The 19,136-nt window shown below is 39.0% G+C and overlaps 1 protein-coding gene and 1 long non-coding RNA gene across 5 annotated transcripts in view; both read right to left on the bottom strand.

The window, feature by feature from the left end:
- LOC147840776 (uncharacterized) overlaps positions 1-19,136 on the bottom strand; it is a 1,215,461-nt gene that overhangs the window by 980,408 nt on the left and 215,917 nt on the right. The window lies entirely within an intron of this gene.
- atrx (ATRX chromatin remodeler) overlaps positions 8,138-19,136 on the bottom strand; it is an 81,231-nt gene continuing 70,232 nt past the window's right edge. For all 3 annotated transcript variants that reach the window (XM_087280167.1, NM_200653.3, XM_087280168.1), the window contains 5 exon segments: positions 16,549-16,698; positions 14,222-14,338; positions 13,902-13,997; positions 10,583-10,711; positions 8,138-9,477 (listed from right to left, as the gene is read on the bottom strand). In XM_087280167.1, coding sequence (XP_087136293.1) covers positions 9,253-9,477; positions 10,583-10,711; positions 13,902-13,997; positions 14,222-14,338; positions 16,549-16,698 — 717 coding nt within the window. In that variant the 3' untranslated portion in view covers positions 8,138-9,252.

The raw sequence follows: 19,136 nt of genomic DNA, 5'->3' as shown, positions 1-19,136 counted from the left end.
AAAAACGGCAACAAACATTTATTTAGGCCCGAACTACACAACCAAATGTAAAACTATTTTAGTATCAGTTTTGCTTAAGTTGCACACTAGTGTTGTAGGAGAGGGGAAATAGAATATTTACGGGATTTGTAGTCCATAGCGAAGTGTATTGTGGGTAGTGTAGTTCGACACGCATGCTGGATTATGTGAGCTCGCTGTGTTCTGTGCAGCTGAGCAGAGAAAGAAAGTTTTAATCGGCTTTGTTTTATGTTCACTCGAGTTATTCCTACCGGGAGCTGTTTGCACTGTGAATCTGACAACACGAAAATAAGTAAAAGAATGGCATGCATTGGTTACTTTTGTCCGTCTCATCATCTGCACGAGCAGGAATTAACGAGCTGTTATTCTGCCGCTGGACATCACTGAAGAAAGTAACACTAGTTTGATCATGTATAAATATCATTATAAGTATATTGTATAAATATTATTATAACTACGTCTACAGCAACCTGATAATCAAAAACAAATGATCTGATATCACAGGCGATTGTCTTCTGACTGTAGACACTTCTCATATAAGTTAGCTTGAGAAGCATACAGTACTATTTGATCTATAAAATTTGTAAAATAAACATTTGCAGGTTAAAGAAACAGCATACGTGCAGATGAAAAGTTTAAAAAGTGTATTTGTATACAGAGAGACATGGGTAACTAGATAGAATAGACAGAGATAGGTTGATCTCTGCAGCAGCTGCCGAAGAGCTGCGCGCTGCAGACGCAGCTGGTGTGAAAGGCAAACGCCTGCGTGCTGCTACTGCTCGACATACGCGCTGCTCATGCTCCGCTCACGCGCCGCTGACGCTTGCGGTGTGAAACAGGCGTTAGGTTTGAAGCAAAACTGTGCAGAGCTGTGGCCCTCCAGGAATTCAGTTGAAATTGGGGAGTAGTGGAAGAAAGTGAAGAGCAGGGTGGGACAAGGCGGGGCGGGGGTGCGTGTGAGGAGGGGGATCATTAAAATGAGGTGCCGGATCCAGATGTTAATTAGTCTGATTGGTCAGAGTTGACGACCATGTCAGCACGTTTTAAACGTGAACACGCTATTTCTGTCAATTTTCCAAAATTACCTTTAATGTTACAACTTCTCTCTGGAAAATTGCCTGAACAAATTTACCGGTACCAGTAAAAAGGACCTGTTCAAACACTTTATGATTTAACCAATAAATGTACATGATCTGTTTTGAGGATATTTATTAATACCTTTCTGTCAATAGAAGACGAGGGAGCTGTCAGATTTCACCTAAAATATTTTAAATTGTGTTCCAAAAACAAATGAAGGTCTCTGAATGGAAGGACACGTGTCTATTTTCTAAAACAATAATTGATACTTTGATTACTTTGTAAATCTCAAACACTAAAGGAGTAGTTAGACATGTTAAACAGTGTATATACAGGAATCAGAGAGTGGTTTTTAATACACAATTGAATTTTAAGACCTTTTAGAAAGACTCTTTCCATAAATTAGGACCTCATTGCCATTTTAGTTTCAACTGGTATGATTGGCGACAATTTAACTTGCTATATATTTACCCAATAACGATTGTAAGACAATAATCCTAATCTAAAATGTTATTGATGTACTGAATAAAAATGCTAATCCAGCAGGTGGTACCTATGGCAGCAGGAATCATGGTGTTTCTTTGCTTACTGCAGTAAATTGAAGCAACATGATACAGAATTTCATTAATTTCCTAAGCTACACAGCATCCCAATTTTCACATATTTAATTCAGGCAAACGTTGGCATACTGGTTCAAAATTCTAATAATTTATAAAATAGCATTTAAGACTTTTTTAGGGCCTTTAATTTCTCTAAATTGACGCCTACGGACATCCTATAAAAGTACCACAAGTTTTTTTTTTTACTTCCATCTGTCAACAAAACTCCAACATCATGGGAAAGGTCTGGTACACTTAAAATGCCTAAAAACATCTAAAACATGGAATTTAAATTTCATTCTGCTCCAACTCTGATCATCTTCAAACTCACCTGTCTGTAACTTTCTTAAAATCTTAAAGATATAAGGTAAGTTCAACTAGCAGCGCTGTACAGATGTATTAATAACAGGTCCCAAAAGAGATCATAATAAAAAAAAATAAAAAAAACAGACACATAGGCTGTCTCTCATTGGGTTTCTTGCAGTACTTGACCAGACTAGCAAATAAATACTCACTAGTATCTGCACCTTGCTTGTACTGGGTTGTACCCTCTGTCACCTTTAGGACAGCAGTAATTCTTTATTAGGTCTGTTTTCACCGACTGGTACAGTGCTGTACAATACGATACAGGTCAGGCTTGCGTTTTCACTGCCTAAAGGGTATCAAGGTTATACACGGCAGTTTGTTCATGTTCTAGGTTGCTAAAAGAATCATTCGCTCCATTTTTTCAGGCTTGTCTTTGGCTAGTTTTTTATATGCATATAGTTTTACGATGTAATGTCTCAGCTGTGTATTTAAAAATTCTTTGTTTTCGTTCTTCTGCTTGTGTATGGGAGAGTGATGCTTCTCTCTAAACCAATAGCGTTCAGCTGCATGTCTAGCTCCACCTTTTGGTACCCTTTGCAAAGGGTGCCCAAAAAGTGGTACGGTACGGTTCGCTTTTAGGTAATTTTGACAATGGAAGTGGCCATAAAAACGTACAGAACCGTACCGTACTGTACCAAAATGGGCCAATAGTGTAGATTCAACAAAGTGCTTGGAAACATTCATCATACGATTGGTCCATATTGATGTGATATCAATATGCAGTTGCTGCTGTTTTTTCAGCTGTTAATCCATGATAAGTCTTGTCACCCATCCAAGTTTTAAGAAAAACAACAACTTTGTGAGCTAGTTGATCATTTGGTATCAGAAGTGGGGCTTATATAAAAGGCAAAGGCCTCTAGATTACGCTTATTTTACTAAAATATAATATGATCATGCCTTAATTTTTAATTATTTAATTAGGGTAGTAAGGTCTGACTCTGCTTAGACAAAAGTTTCTGTCACTTAATAAATATAATATAGAGCAGGGGTGCTTAATCCTGTTCCTGGAGATCTACCTTCCTGCAGATTTCAGTTGCTACCCATATCAAACACACCTGCCTGTATTTATCAAGTGGTGTTCAGGTCCTAATTAATTGGTTCAGGTGTGTTTGATATAGGTAGCAACTGAAATCTGCAGGAAGGTAGATCTCCAGGAACAGGATTGAGCACCCCTGATGTACAGTATAGAATATAAAGTCATGGTGAGTTTAGTCATGCCAGAGTCATCCCAGAGTTCATCAAGAATCTTTGGATTCATCCTCAATGCCTCCTCCTGCATCTTACCCCAGACATGCTCAATAATGTTCATGTCTGGTGACTAGACTGAACAATCTTGGAGCACCTTTACTTTCTGTGCTTTCAGGATCTTTGATGAGGAGGCTGATGTATGAGAAGGAGTGCTATCCTGCTGAAGAGTTTTCACTCTTCTGTGGTTTGTAATGTAATGTGGAGCACAAATGTCTTAATACCTCAGGCTGTTAATCTTGCCATACACTCTGTAGATCTCTTGCATGTCCCCATACTGAACCTAACCCCAAACCATGATTTTTCCTTTACTGCATTGTTTAGGATGCAGTTGATTCAGATGCAGTTGAATAAATGATTAATTGGAAAATTCTACCAACTGCCACTTTTCCAAAGGATCAAGTAGAAGACACAAATTAAGATATTTTTGATGAAATCTGAGAGCTCCCTCATCCTCCACAGCAACGGTCCTTAGATGTTCAAAGTCCAGAAAAGGAAACCAAACACTAAAACACTACAGTGATTCAACTGAAATCATACATGAAACATGAAAATACATGTTGGTTCCTTTTTAGGACTTTGAATGTCTTTAAATGCAGTCTGTGAAGGGTCAGAGATCTCTCGAGGTAGATCTAAAATATCTTAACTTGCTCACAAAATGAACAAAGGTCTCTGGGAATGTACGAAGAGAGCTAAACATGCTACAATTTAAGAAAACACATGGAATTTCAAAAAACACCAGCAAGTTAGGAAAAGATCTTAATTTGCACAAATTTTCTCACAACGCAAACAAATTACAAAAACGCCTTAATTTTCACTTGCAAACAGAACAAAACACAATGGAAATATTTCAAGGAGATCCTAAAACGTGACAGACGCTGCTGCAAAACGTTTATTGTGTCATGACTATTGCTCAGTGAAGTTGTAGGTGATCTTTGAAAGGAGAGTTGTTTTTGTTGTTTTTTTCTGTTACCCTTGTCTTTTGTATTTTATTAGCCTATATAACCATGAATGTGTCCAAAATCGCATACTTCCATTCTATATAATATGCTAGAAACAGTATGTGAGCTAAGCAGTATTTCTGAATTCATACGCTGCATCCTAAATGGCACACTTGAATAAGTTGAATAAGGGCATCATCCAGGGGCCTCGTGTATCAACACTGGGTACAGACAAAAACTTTGCGTACGGCAGGTTTCACGCTCACGTTTGGATTTATTAACGTGAGAATGTGTGTTGGTTAACGCCAACTTCATGTCTGGCTTACGTGCAATTTTTGTGTGTGTTTGTTTTATTTCCATTGGCAACTCCTAGAGGTAATTCTGTTAAATTGCACACTTCAAAGTAAATTTGAGCCGTGCAATGGCAGCTGTATGGGATGGGATCATCTGCATGTCTAGCAGGTAGGTTTCCATACCATGCAGTTGACCAGCAGCGATTGCCAGCTTTCCCGATGTTATCTTAGCGATCGACTAGACAGACATTGCTATAAAGACACCATCTGAAGACGAAATAAGGGGGAGGAGGCAGGGAGGGGCTTTGTGCTCGTGCGCTCAGTTTCAAGTTATTTAAATGTACAAAGAGAATATTCGTGGGATTTTGCGTTCGCAGTGTTTAATACATCTGAATTTTTTACTGCGTACGCACATTAACAGCTTTGTCCGTACACCATGTTTTAGTATGAATTCAACCCAAGTCTTTGTACATGAGGCCCCAAGAATTTAAAGTGCATTTATTCTTTTAGAAGTTTTCAGTGTGAATGCACTACTTACACTATTTATACTACAAAATGGCGTAGAGGAGGGCATAAGTATGCGATTTGGGATGCACCTATAGAATTCCAGAAACAGTATGCAAGAAGTACCCGGATGACCTACTACTTCTGGTGAGAGTCTGAAGTGTTATGCTATCCCATGATGCCCCACAAGAGAATTTATGAATCAACGTGAAGCAACGCAACTGATGGGGATAGGCTACGTGATAATGACAAAATGGCGGATGTAGTATGTCGAAGTTCAATTCATACTACTCACATTTACACTGTATAGAATGTACTTTTCTAATGATTGAGTAGTAAATTGAAACGCAGTACCTACTGAGTAGAAAGCGATTTCAGACACAGCCTATCTATAACTTAAGTACCTGGGTCCGTCACGTTTTAGGGTCTGCTTAAAACATTTCCGTTGTGTTCAGTGTTGAAAGAAGTTTTTTTTTGGTGTTGTGAGGATTTGCAACACATGTTCTGTCAAACAGATGAAGACCTTTTCTTAATTTGCTGGTGTTTTTTTTTTTTTTTGTAATTGGATGCGTTTTCTTAAATTGCAGGACGTTACGATCTCTTGGCTATCGTAGAATTGGATCAAGCAAGGTAAAATTAAGGGTACAAGATTATAAAGACATACATTATAAATTGAAAATAACAAAGACATTTTAATTTGTCTGTAAACTAATGCTTTAAGACAGGAGTGGCACATGGGGTGCTGTTTTGCTGTTGTAGCCCATCTGTGTCAAGGTTATGTATTCAGAGAATTAAGTAAAGTTGAATCAAGCATATAGACCAATGTAACGTGGCGATGTCATTAGCCCATAAACATTTCCTACTTGTCAAACTACTTCATAACTAACAAGAGGCATTTTAATCCACTTTCAAGTTAAAACAGCTATCAAAACACTATCTAACAATATGTGGACCTTTTTAGATTCTCGGAAGCTATGGATATTAAAAATGTAAAACACAAAATAGGTAAGGACCATTGTTATTTTTTACATCTCTCAAAATGGTCTATAAGCTTGAACTATTCTGGCAAGTCTCTTCTGGCCGCTAGCATCAAAGCGCACATTGAGTGTGACTAGAATACCGTCAGTCTGAAACGAACATGATTTCCTCCCTTTTTATTGCCAGAGTTAATGCCAGTCTGCAGATTTGAGTTGACCAATTTTAATAGACGATCATGTAGAGGACCTACTTAATAGCCTCTATTAGTCTTGAACACCTTGATCAGCTGTGTTTGACTAAAGTTGGAGCAAAACTGTGCAGAGCTGCGGCCATCCAGGAATTGCGTTTGAGATCCTTAATGTAGAGAATAAAGTTTACAGACTAGTTTATCTTCAGACTTTGATTACATCCAGCAGAAGGATATCATTACATGCTTGATTTTTTTAAGCATTGGAAAACAATTCTGGACACAAAACCAGTCATAAGTGTGATTTACTTTCAAATTGCTATATACACAGTTTCCATTGATGTATGTTGTGATTGGACAATATTTGATCAAGTTATTGATCGAGTTACTCATACAATTTATTAATGGCTATTCCAACAATTACACCTTAGCATATAAGACATGTATATACGAGACTAGTCTACCCGTTGATCCTGTGGGCCAACCGGTACACCCGACGGTGACCGACTCACACCTGCAGCTTCTCCACAATGGACGTCCAGCATTATCCAACCTCCAGCGCCTAGACTGTCGCTCTGCACAAGTTTGGCCAGAGGAGAAATAGCCGTGCCCAACTAAGCCTGGTTTCTCTCAAGTTTTTTTTTCTCCCATTTCTTGCATCAATCGGTGAAGTTTGTTTCTCGCCACGGTCACCACTGGCTTGCATGGTTCGGGACTTGTGGAGCTGTGCATCGATGCATTTGCTCTTCAGCGTTTGAACTTTCAGAAGGAAAAATTAAAACACACTGAACTAAATTGAACTAATCTACATTGTAATCACTAGCTCCACAGAGTCCATTGTGTCTGACATTGCATCTCTGAGATATGCAATTCCAGCTTGCTTCATTATGGATGTAGCCAGATACTATTAGAGAAATTGGCCAAGAGTCTATTAAAGAGTTTAGAGGCAGCATTTTCTAGTGGTTATTAAAAATAAAAGATTTTCTACACAGTTAAACTATTCACACAAACATTTTAATAATAGTTTATGATCTGATGTCTGTTGTGCTTATAATACAGGTTTGTTCACGCCAACAGAATGTCTTTTAAATGAACTGGGTTAAAAAATTTGCAACTGTATATGTAGACATAGAGCTGGTTAACACTTCTGCATCGACCATCGAGAGATCGCCATGACCCATGGCTTGCGGGATCCCCGTGACTTGCGCCGTGACCTATAATGCCGTGACTTGTGTGTAGCCGTGTATTTATGCTTCTGGATGATGTTTGTGTTGCTCTGCAATAGCACTTCCGAAACGCTAGTTGGCAGTGGGTTTTTATGTTCCTCTGTGTCGAGTTTCTTGGCTGATGTTTTTTTTTTTGAACGCTACCTTGATGTACAAGTAGCTAAAACTTGTGGACGTGCAAAAACTTTATCCATAAGATAAACACAAAACAGTTTCCATCTGGAGCTCATTCATGAGACTCGACATTTGTAAACACTCGCTCGGCTCTCAGCACCGCCCACACTCATCACAGCTACCAAGCCGACCAATCACAGAGCTTGCCCGTCGTTGCTACATGTAGTTACTTTTTTTGAGAGGTGCATGTCAGGCTATGCGACCAGAGATTACGATGGATTCAAAACACCACCCAATAATTCTTAACCAATTTTGCAGAACCAAACGAGATCAAACATTAAATACTTGAAAATTAAAAACTGCAGCAGTTAATGTGCTGTATATGTGACCATAACACATGTTTTTAAATACACTTTTAAAAATTGTTTGTATTGTCAGAATAATGCATTTCCTTAACAAAATCTGTTCAAAACTGAGCATGAAAGGTTTAAAAAGGTTGAGGAAGAAAAGGTTTTCACATATAACATTTGCATTTCACCATGTTGTTCCAGTGCAACAGCAATAAAGGCCAACAAGCAAGACCTGCAAGTAATTCATCCTTTTGGTCACTTTATTTAAATGTGATATTAAATACTAATAAGCAGATCATATTAATGGCAGAAATTGTTGGTGTGTATGCTATCAGTAGAACATTTTCAAGAGGGGAAAAAGTTCCTCTACATTTCTGACCACCCTGTGGATATCAAAGGGCTTACAGTTGCCAATAAAATAAAAAAACAAACATCTAGTTTAGCATCAGAAGTGGAGATGTGCCCAAGAAAAGAACAATACAGCCCGAGCACTAACCTGATAAGGAAAGTGTCCGCATTTTTAGATCATCAGAACAGGTTGAACTTCAGTTAAACCGCACAAACATGTATCTAACTCCTGCCAGGCGCCAACACAGGCGTGAACCCAACACAAGTGGGGGAAAAGAAACGAGAAGAGCAAAACAAAAAAATAAATGAACGCAACTGAAATAGAGAAATTATAAACAGTACTCACAACAATATGCTAGGCAACACTACAACGAGAAGTCTGATGTTACAAAAGTCCAGAGGATTTCAGCAAGCAGTTTTAACAACACGGACATTCCATAGCATGATTAGCAACAACAAGTTTAAATACCTAAAAGCAGATTAGAAAAAGGGGTTTTTAAAACATTTGAAGAGATCTAGCTGCGTAATATAAGGCCATTTGACTTGACGTTACATTTAAGGTGTCTGCTGCAGTGTCTCTGGAGCACTGGCGATCACGGTACCATTAACAATCCACTACTAGGAAGGTATGAGCGCAGATATTACGTAGTTACTGGGCGAAATCCTCTCTATGGTTACGAAACAGAAACACTATGGTCCCTCCTCAATCGCGCTGTTTTCCTTGCAATATTATTTATATATGCACAGCCCTTATTTCAAGGGGAAAGAAACCTGCAATGCCTAAAAGCATTTGGGGAGAATATCTTTTTTTCATTTTAAATACGTGTAAGAGAAAAAGAAAACAAAGTTCTTGAATAACATTAAGGCTATATACACAAATTGACTGCACTGCCAAAATAAAAATGTCCCAGGATCTCCTCTTACTACCGAGGAGCTTTAGAAGGTGTCCTGGCTGTATCAGTCCAGCTGTGTTGTACACCGAGAGTGGTAGGATGGGTGCGAACGTTTACAGACCCTTAGATGGGCCTGGGTTCTTGCCCAGCTGTGGGGTGGGAAGGCCCTGGAGGGCTCCGAGCTGCTGGTACAACCCCAGCAGATCCATCTGATTCATGGGGCCTGTAAGACCATTCTGCATGGCCAGCTGGTTTAGCAGCATTCCTTGTCTCGCCATGGCCAACTGCTGCTCCTGGACCTTCCGGTTGGCAAGCACCTTCTGCACGTACATCATTAGCTGGAGAACAAACAGAGACTGGATGTTACTTTGAGATGGCACTTTTTGGAAAGTCTTGTTATATAAGGGTCTCTGGTTCCCCCTTTACAAAAAAAATGATGATTTTCTTCTGAACTGATGTACAGGGTGATTCAAAAAGAACTCGTGTAATTAACCCCCTGAGGTCGAAGACCACGTATACACGTTTTAATCCTTAGTGTCGTCAAGCTGCTGAAATGAACTTAAATTACACTTTCAGTTTTGATCGTAAAGATAAGATCAATTCATCAATCAAATCTATTGTGTCTACTTTTTGTTGTGTACACTCACAACAACAACAACAACAAACGTGTGTGCTTTTGCAAAATAAGCAAAACAAACAGTGTAGGCAATTTGTCTTTTCTATCTCCGTGAACTGCTTTTAGAAGTGCGTCAGTAAAATGCGCTGAAACTCTGTGAAAACGAAACACACAGAGATGAGACATGTATCTCTAGAAAGCTTGAAGTGTCTACTTTTAAATGCACTTTAAAAAGTACTTTTGAAAACAAACATTGCTTGATAAAGTAATCAGTTGGAAACCAACGCTATGTCTAGTTTCTCAGTCTAATCTCATTGGTTTTAATGCGACCACATCCACGAGGCATTATTATTTCAAGCGTCTGCATGAGACGCGTGCAGACTGTGGTCAGAAAAACACGTCGCTAAAATGAAAGGAAACTCAGCAAATAATCAACAAAGATGATGATTTATGATATCTATATAAAGCTTGATATGTCTACTTCTGCATTAACCAATTCAAGTCGAAAACAAATAATCTCTTTTTATGTAATCCGTATAAAAGTAAGGACTGCAAAGAGACTGGCAAAGAGAGCTAAAGTAGATTAAAAAGTGCTCTGAGTTTGCTCAGTAACGCGAGTAATGCTGGTCTGAGTCATGCCATTTTCGACCGATAATTTTCAGTGGCCAAAAACTCAATGTACTCCTAATTAAAAAAGTTTTTAAGAACCTATAGGTGGCCTAAAAAAATAATTTTGGCATTTCCTCGTTAAGTTTAAAACTTTTATCACTTAAGCACCAGTAGAAACACAAGAAGTCAAAAAACAGCAAGGAGATGAGTAGACTTACAGTTTGTTGCTTGCTGAGGACATCACGATAAATGGCCTCCCTGTGTTTGACTTCCAGCTCGAACCCAGCCTGCCTCCCAAGAGCCATGGAGTGAACCTGGGCCTCTGGTAAACTTGGATTCTCCTTCCACTGCCAAAAACACCACACCTGTTAGATTCTGCAGACCTCAACAAACACTTGCATGCTCATCAGACACACAAACACATTTAGCAGTTGTTCAGAACTCAGCCCAACACAAACTTCATACTGATGACAAAGCAAAGCATACAGTCAAAAAGCACAGCCTCAAAGCCCAAAGTATACTTTGGCCATGCACGTTCTGTCCATTGTCCTTACGACACAATTTTCATCATTAGGAATGACCATGACTATTGTTAAGCAATTGTTCTTGCTGGTTGCTATGATGTTCCAAGTGGCCATTAGCTTGAGAATGATCTTTACAGAATTAGGCAAATCTCTTTAGACCTCTAGTTTAGTGTAAGTTAAATACATTTTAGCTTGTTTTATCACACAAACATTTCTTAAAAACATTCTTTTTAAGGTTTCATTCTTGCCTGTAGTAAATAAAAAATAATAATTGAATTTGAAGCAGTTTGACAAAACAAGGATCAACAATGATTATTGCCTTTTTCAAGAAAATTAAGTCACAGGATAAGTGTAAAGTGCTAATTAGCTTTTGGTCAGTGTTATCAATAGAAGCAACATAGAACCTAGAGCATTAAAAGCTGATTTATACTTCTGCGTCAAGCGTATGCTCCGACACAGCCTTCGCGTGGCTGCATAGCCCTCGCCATGGCTGACGCCGACGCACATCTCTTAAAAAAATTTAACTACATGTTGCAACGACATGTAGTGCAAGCTCTGTGATTGGTCGGCTTTCTATTGTTGACGAGTGTGGACGTGGGTGAGAGCCGCGCGAACCAGTTGGAGCGAGTGTTTCAGGGTATATGCAGGAATCCTAAAGGTAATTCCAATATCTTCGTAAGGGTGCTTTCACACCTGTGAATCGATTCAGTTGTTCCAAAACAGGGATTAAAATTGTTACATTGTTGCTCTTTGCTCTCGGTGCGGTTCACTTTCACACTGCAAAGTTTCTAAACGGACCAAATAAGCTAAAACAAGTCACGTGTGAGTAAACTCTCCTCACATTTGTCCGAGTTTCATGGTTTATTTTGCAGAGTCCTGCTTAGCTGTCAGGTGGGTGGTGGTTTGGGGTTTGACAAGGTGCACGCAACGTGTCTGAAGAGCGAGGAGGGATGCGGTGAGGAGGGGTGAAAAGGGTGCCCGACGTATTTGAGGACCGGGAGGGAGACGCGTGATTACCAGGAAATTATCACTTGTTTTCGGGCAACGCGGAGTCTTTGTGCATTTGCGGGAGACTCGGGATGTCTGTTAAATGACCTCCTGCCATACTCATAATTCTCTCTTCATATAGCCGTATGCCTATCATATCCATAAAACACTGTGATATAACCAGGCTCGGATCATATCACTTTTTTACTATAATCGATCCGCTCCTGAGTTTGTTTTAATCGAGCCGATACCACCTCATTCAAGCGATCTCGGAGTGATTGTTTTGGCACGGATCCGAGAGGGATTGATGGATTCCCATATGCCAAACGAACCGCGCTAACTGGGCAAACGAGACAGGTTCCGAAACAAAAGTCTAGGTGTGAAAGCACCTTAAGACTTTTTAAAGACCTTCTCAGAATATAAGATCTCTTTGCCCTTTCAAGTTCTAATCAGTATCATACTTTAAACTTAATTAACAGTTGCTAATAAACAGTTGTAGTTAAATAAATCAATTGAGCACAACTGTGCAACAGAACTCAGATAAGCTCGGAAGAAACAAACCATGCTTGCGCACGCATATTGACATTTCTAACATTGAACATAACAAAGCTGCCAGCGGAAAAGACGCGATATGTGAACGGCCTGCTGCTATAGTTAATCCAGTGTGCGTGCGTCTTAGCCTTGGTGTATAAGCTTAGAACTTTAAATTAGAGCATAGGTGGCATAACTTTTTTTTAGTTGCAGCAGTTTCGTTCCGTGCAACAGATACGCTGCGACGAGAAGCCTTTAAGCTTAGGTATCCAAATGTTTTCAGCTGCTCGCCCCACTCACTCGCTTAATTTCAGGTGACTCACGCTCTGTGCAGCCTTCAACTACAGCTTGAGCTGTATTGAACAGACGCACATCACTTCATACTTATATCGGCTGTTTTTCGACTGAAGTAAATTTATTTTTGATGTCTTGGTCACACTATTTGGAAGGCCAGAACAAATTGCCTCGCGGGCTGCCAACTGAGTAGCCCTGCTCTATGATTTTGCTACATGTGGAGAGCGTCACATCACCTTCCAGCATTTGCCACAAATTACGTAACATCACCCGGACAGAGGAGCTTGGCCGGACGCACCCGGCCCAAACTAATCGAGGAAAATAACTATATTTATGCTTTTTTGGAGTCAAACACTTTGGACAACATTTGAACAAAATTTAAGAAAGTTGTTGCACGTCCACCGGTTCCCGAGTTTAGCTACATGTACAGTAAGGTAGCGTTCAGAAAAAAACAAAATACCACCGAAGAAACATAAATACCCATTGCCTGCTAGCCTTTCGGAAGTGTTATTGCAGAGCAACACAAACAGCTCACAGAAGTATAAATGCATGGCAGTGCATAAAGCATGCTCCGTGGGTCATCCTGATCACTCAACGCAGAAGTATAAACCAGCCTTAAGTGTCTAATATGTGAATCAAGGAAAAAAACAGTATGTTGTTAATTCAAACAAGACAGATAAAGCCAGAAGTTTGGGTTAGGAGTTCAAGATAACTAAACTTAAGCTGGAAAAGATGGCCCTGGATGTAAAACACTACTATTGGTTTGTGTAATTATGTAATCTATATGTGTGGCGTGAGATTTTGCCTTTTTTGACATGGAAATCCAGTCTTTTGAGGTCAGACTAGAGTAAAAACAAGCACACTGGAGAGCCACAGCTGAACTTGTAACTTTAAATGAAAATGACATAGCTGATGTGTTTTCATGTTTAATACTTTCTTCAAAAAACTGTATTGCTATGTAAGTGCAATGTGACTGGAGTGATGAATTACAGAACTTGTAATGCAGGTTGTTATGATCAGATGCTATTTATGCTGTTCTCTCACTACTGTCATTGTCACACATTTACAGGAAAGCATGCAGCACGTTACTAGTTGAAGGCAGAGGCGTTTGGATGTTCACTAACAGCAATCAACCGGAAAGAACTTCGTTCTAGGCGTTTACAATAAACTGTGTTAGTGTAGAGAATTGCCTTTCACTTACCACTTGTGCAACAATGTCCTCCAGTGCTTCCCTAGGCACCGTCTTCAGAGCACTAGATGCTTCCAACACTTTCTGTCGACCTTGGTTAATCAAATCCTTACACATAGAGGAAAAACAAAGTGTGAGAAGAAAACACCAGACGAGATGAAACAAGCCCAGGATGAAAACAACTCTGAATTTGATATTTTCATTGAGATACATAGCACATGTAAATAGCAGCTGGCAGAACACAACGGCAAATGTTGGTTCCTAGGGACGCATGCCACAATTAGCTGCCGGCTGAAGGAATGTGAAAAGTGCATGTGGAGCTCATTACTTACCTCCAACTGTTGGTTGCTCATTGAGGCCAAGGCGGCCACGTTGAAGGGGAAGTAGGAGTTTGGTGCTCCCATACCCATCTGAGAATAAGACGGCTGGTTGAAACGCATGGACAGCCCCTAAAAGAACAGCAGAGCTTGTCTGTCAGTCATACAGAACCAGACTTCATTTACTGAAATGAGGTCACACAGAAAGATCCCAATTATGAATAATCTTCAAATCAGGTCTGGCCTGACAGATGAGTCAGTCTTCCATCACATTAGAGTAATCAAAGCATCGCTTTCAGAACTTTTTTTCCCACTCGACTCGCAACTTTGACATGAGTTGTCTACGATCTGGCAAAGATGCGTGGCGAAAAATAATTTCCAGCCAACAGATCACTGGAGGATCCAAAAAATCCTGATGTGCACCCATGTGAACCTCTGTTAGGGTCCTGCCCAAGCTGTGTTTGTCTTATAGCTCTAAACAGAACGTTCCCTTCACGAAGGTCAGCAGGATGGCTGTGTTTGTGTGTAAATGAGCTACCGAGGCAGATGCAGCAAACCCGCCCTCTAATTGGGTCTTCGGTGCTCGGAGCTCGTAAACACACTCCACAGCTGAGTGTCCAGTGTTCCGACCTGGCATGAGCAGGTGTGCGGCAGAAGTGGCGGCGTGGATCACAGCTGCACTGCAGACCGCAGTCATGGAACAATCTAAACGGACACGCTCGTAATATCTTTTTCAAAATCTGATAGTCTTGTTAAAAGAGCTCCAATCACTGTAAGTGACTGTATCTGTAACTGTAACATCCAGTTTGATAGGATTGTTAATGACTTTAGGAAACAAAACTCTTTAATCTTAAAATACACTAATAACTGTAGCAAGATTGATGATGATTTAATAACTTCACATTTCATTACTGGTTGAATCAGATTTTTTGAAGAATCACTAGAATTATTTAGTGACATTTTCGATGACTGTTTGTTGCCAGGCGAGGCAGTGGCGCAGTAGGTAGTGCTGTCGCCTCAAAGCATGAAGGTCGCTGGTTCGAACCTCGGCTCAGTTGACGTTTCTGTGTGAAGTTTGCATGTTCTCCCTGCCTTCGCGTGGGTTTCCTCCGGGTTTCCCCCACAGTCCAAAGACATGCGGTACAGGTGAACTGGGTAGGCTAAATTGTCCGTAGTGTATGAGTGTGTGTGTGAATGTGTGTGTGGATGTTTCCCAGAGATGGGTTGCGGCTAGAAGGGCATCCGCTGCGTAAAAACTTGCTGGAAAAGTTGGTGGTTCATTCCGCTGTGGCAACCCCAGATTAATAAAGGGACTAAGCCGACAAGAAAATGAATGTTTGTTGCCACCTACTGGCGTAACAATGTAATTGCAACAACATTCATTTGAGGCGTCAAGCTTCTGTCATATTTTGATTGCTGACATCATACTTATGTGTATACTTATAACCAGCACTGAATGTCCAGGAATAAAATCATGCTAGCCGAAAAGGACCAAAAACTGATGGGATTCAACTATATAAGATGACCTTTATCTCTAGGCCAAACTTCGATTTAAATCCAAAGCTGTTGTCATCAACGCACATTAACAAAGAAATACAAATTGTAATCATTTAAAATTAGGATCGCAAGGACATTTTTCGAACCAGAAAGAAAAAAGACAAAAGTATAATGGCAACGAGTCACTTTTCTCCCAAACAAACTCAGCTAATTGGGTGCTGACTAAGGTTGAAAAGTCTCTAATCTGAAGACAATGCCTAGGATTGTTTCGGAATTCAAAGACTGGATCTGAAAGGACACTGCTCTTTCGGGGTCATCATCTGTACCCACAACATGGTTCACTGTAATGGGAGAAACTGACCCTTACAAACCTTAAAAAAAGGTGCATTTTAATCATCAACTAAAGAACTTGCTCGCAAACAATACTATTGATAGATCACAAAGGGTTTATGCAGCTCTAAATAATGCTTTATTGATTTATATTAATAGAGAGCTATACTTTGAAGCTCGTGAAATTTTATACAAGCGCATATGCATATAGTTAGACCCCTCTAATGGTCATGTGTCCACTTTAATATGAAGACCAGTTTATTAAAGACAGGGTTTTAATAAATATTTAATTACTTCCAGTTCACTTCATATGATGATATCACTCCGCGATATTATTTGAGAGGTGTGGTCCACTACACGACAAAAATACTTCAAGATCACTTGATAGTTTGCAGGGCTATCAGCATAGGCAGATCCAAACATTTTTTTACAGAAAAACTAAAAGTGTATAACAAAGTTTGCAGACAAAACACACACGTAATAAGAAACCTTAACATTATAATGATAATACAAACCTTCTTCTCTGCTTCATATTCAGCCCAGGCTGCCTTCCTATCTTCCTCACTCAGTGCTTCTTCCTCTTTGTGGTCAAGCAAAGAGTCATGTTCGTGGTAACCAACGATGTGATCTTTGTAGCTGTGAAGCAATTCTGCTAAGACAGGATCCTAAAATAGGAAAAAGACATCAGTCAACATCATATATCAATGCACACATACACTGATAAGTGACTATTAAGAGTCAGGCAATTTTTCTTAGAGTATAACAGATTTTGTGTGTGTTCACATCAATAAATCCAACATTAGCATCTGTTGGTGTCAGCTGTAGTGAATAACTGGTTAATTTTGAGCTTTTTTCACCTATTTTCAACCTTCAGATTCATTATGGTGCATTCTATGATCAGTTTTTAGTTATTATTCATGAGTTTTAATATCCTATGAGATGAGTTGCTTGTAAATTATTTAGTCAAGTTGTGAGGCTGGGCAGAAATTGGTCAGAAGGAATAGTGTTGGTAGTGTTGCCAGAAGTACCAAGTTCTTCAAGTCTACTGAAATTTATAAAAATGTGATAAAAAAAATAGCAGCAATTCCCACTTGCATTTAGAGAGCCGCTGAGTGCTTATTAAAATCTGCTGATTGGTTATTGTGTTCACGTTGTCAGTAGATATGACTGGGATTGGCTCTCATGATTACCAGATTACAACAACACTTACGCAAACCCTAGAGCACAGGTGTCAAATCCAGTTCCTGGAGGGCTGCAGCTCTGCACAGTTTAGTTCCAATCCTAATTCAAAACACTTACCTATAGGTTTCTAACAAGCCCAACGGACTTAATTAGTCTGATGAGGTGTGTTTAATTAGGGTTAAAGCTAAACAGTGCAGTGCTGTGGCCCCCCAGGAACCGAATTTGACACCTGTGCACTAAAGCATACGAAAGCCACATCTTTATATAGCTATACATCAATGCACAGTGATCATGAACATGTATCTTATACTGACCCTGAGGAGAAGAATCAGTAGAATATAGTCCTTATTATTGTTTTATGTGCGCACAAAGTATTTTAAAAACTTCCTAACATTCCATTTGATGATGTTTTTTGATATCTTTCTGGACTTTTAAAGAGTCGAGACCATTGCTGTCTATGTGGAATAAGGGAGCTCTCAGATTTTAGCTCAAATATCCTAATCTTAAAACACTGACATTAGGGTGAGTAATTAACAACAGAATTTTCATCTTTGGGGGATCTATGCCTTTAAATATTTACAAATATAGATTATAAAATAAGCCTAAAAATATATAAAATGACAGTATTTTTTAATAATAATAATAATAATAATAATAATAATAATAATATTAAATGTTTTTTTTTTCAAATAATAATTTTCAAAATATAAGGCCACAATCAGATCTTCAAATAAAAAAATGACCCTTATTAGTCAAGTTTTTATCAGCCGACTACCAAATAAACTGAATAAGCTCACATTCGTGCCCTTAGTTAAGCACAACATCCATATTTTGAACATCTAAAAAACAATTGATGCAGAGAATCAAGTCCTTTACAAATTTAGGCCAGTCGCTGCACTTCAGCTTTACTCTTGTGTATCTCACAAAACATCTTTCACTCACTGCGACTGTATGGCTCGGATACCAAACATGCATTAGTGATTATTACAGTTAAAAAGTGTCTACTAAATGTCAAACGGTTTCAGACATTTCAAAAAATACCAAATATATTCATATATTTAAAATAAATTAGAATAAATAACAAAATTAAACAGCCTTTAATCTTTATAAGATAACGTATTCAAAACTTCAGAGGCCTTCGTGCAACTTTTATATGGAAACAATATCTTTTATCTTGAAAACAATACCTGAGTGGTGCACAAGTCATTTCCAGAGCTCAAACAAACATGGTTTAAAATTACTCTACAGCTATTGTTTGCTTATCTTGCCTGCACTTTACATTAAAAAGCTTCTCAAGACCTTGAAAACTATCACATGTACTTCTGTATTCCAAAACTATGAACATAAACATATGACAGAAACATCATTTCCTGATTGAACACAGTCAACAAACTAAAAACAACCACCAAATTAATCATAATAGTCACCGACATTCACTGAGAAAAGCCTCATGTTTCCAAATTTAGCACTGATTGCTAAATTGCTACAGAGGCAAGGTTTTGAGTAAGGGAGGACGTGAGCAAAACTCAAATGTCCACAAAAGTGTGTTTTATAAATAGAAATAGCTATTTCTTCCCTTCAAGACAGATAGCAGGTTGACAGAGACAAAAAAAAGCATGCCTTTTGCATTACAGTAGAGTATAATGGAAAGTGGAGCTACAGATTCATGTACATCAAGGTATTTCAGTAAATGGACTCGTTAGATGGAAAATAAAAACATGTGGCTAAAGTAAGCACAATCACGTCAGGCCTATACCCTCCATAAACCCAACTGGATGAGTGACACTAATTTTTAGCTAAGTGGCTAAATTAAAACATGGCTGGATGCTATCATGTAAGCAATCCCTTCTACATCACAATCATGAAAAAATATATAGAAATTAAGGTTATTGCACACACTGAATTTAAATCTGATTCGGGT

Source organism: Danio rerio, chromosome 14 (genome assembly GCF_052040795.2).
Source record: "Danio rerio strain M-AB ecotype USA chromosome 14, GRCz13ab, whole genome shotgun sequence".
NCBI lineage: Eukaryota > Metazoa > Chordata > Actinopteri > Cypriniformes > Danionidae > Danio > Danio rerio.
Note: the sequence above shows the minus strand (reverse complement) of the source record. Positions and strands in the feature narration are given on the sequence as shown.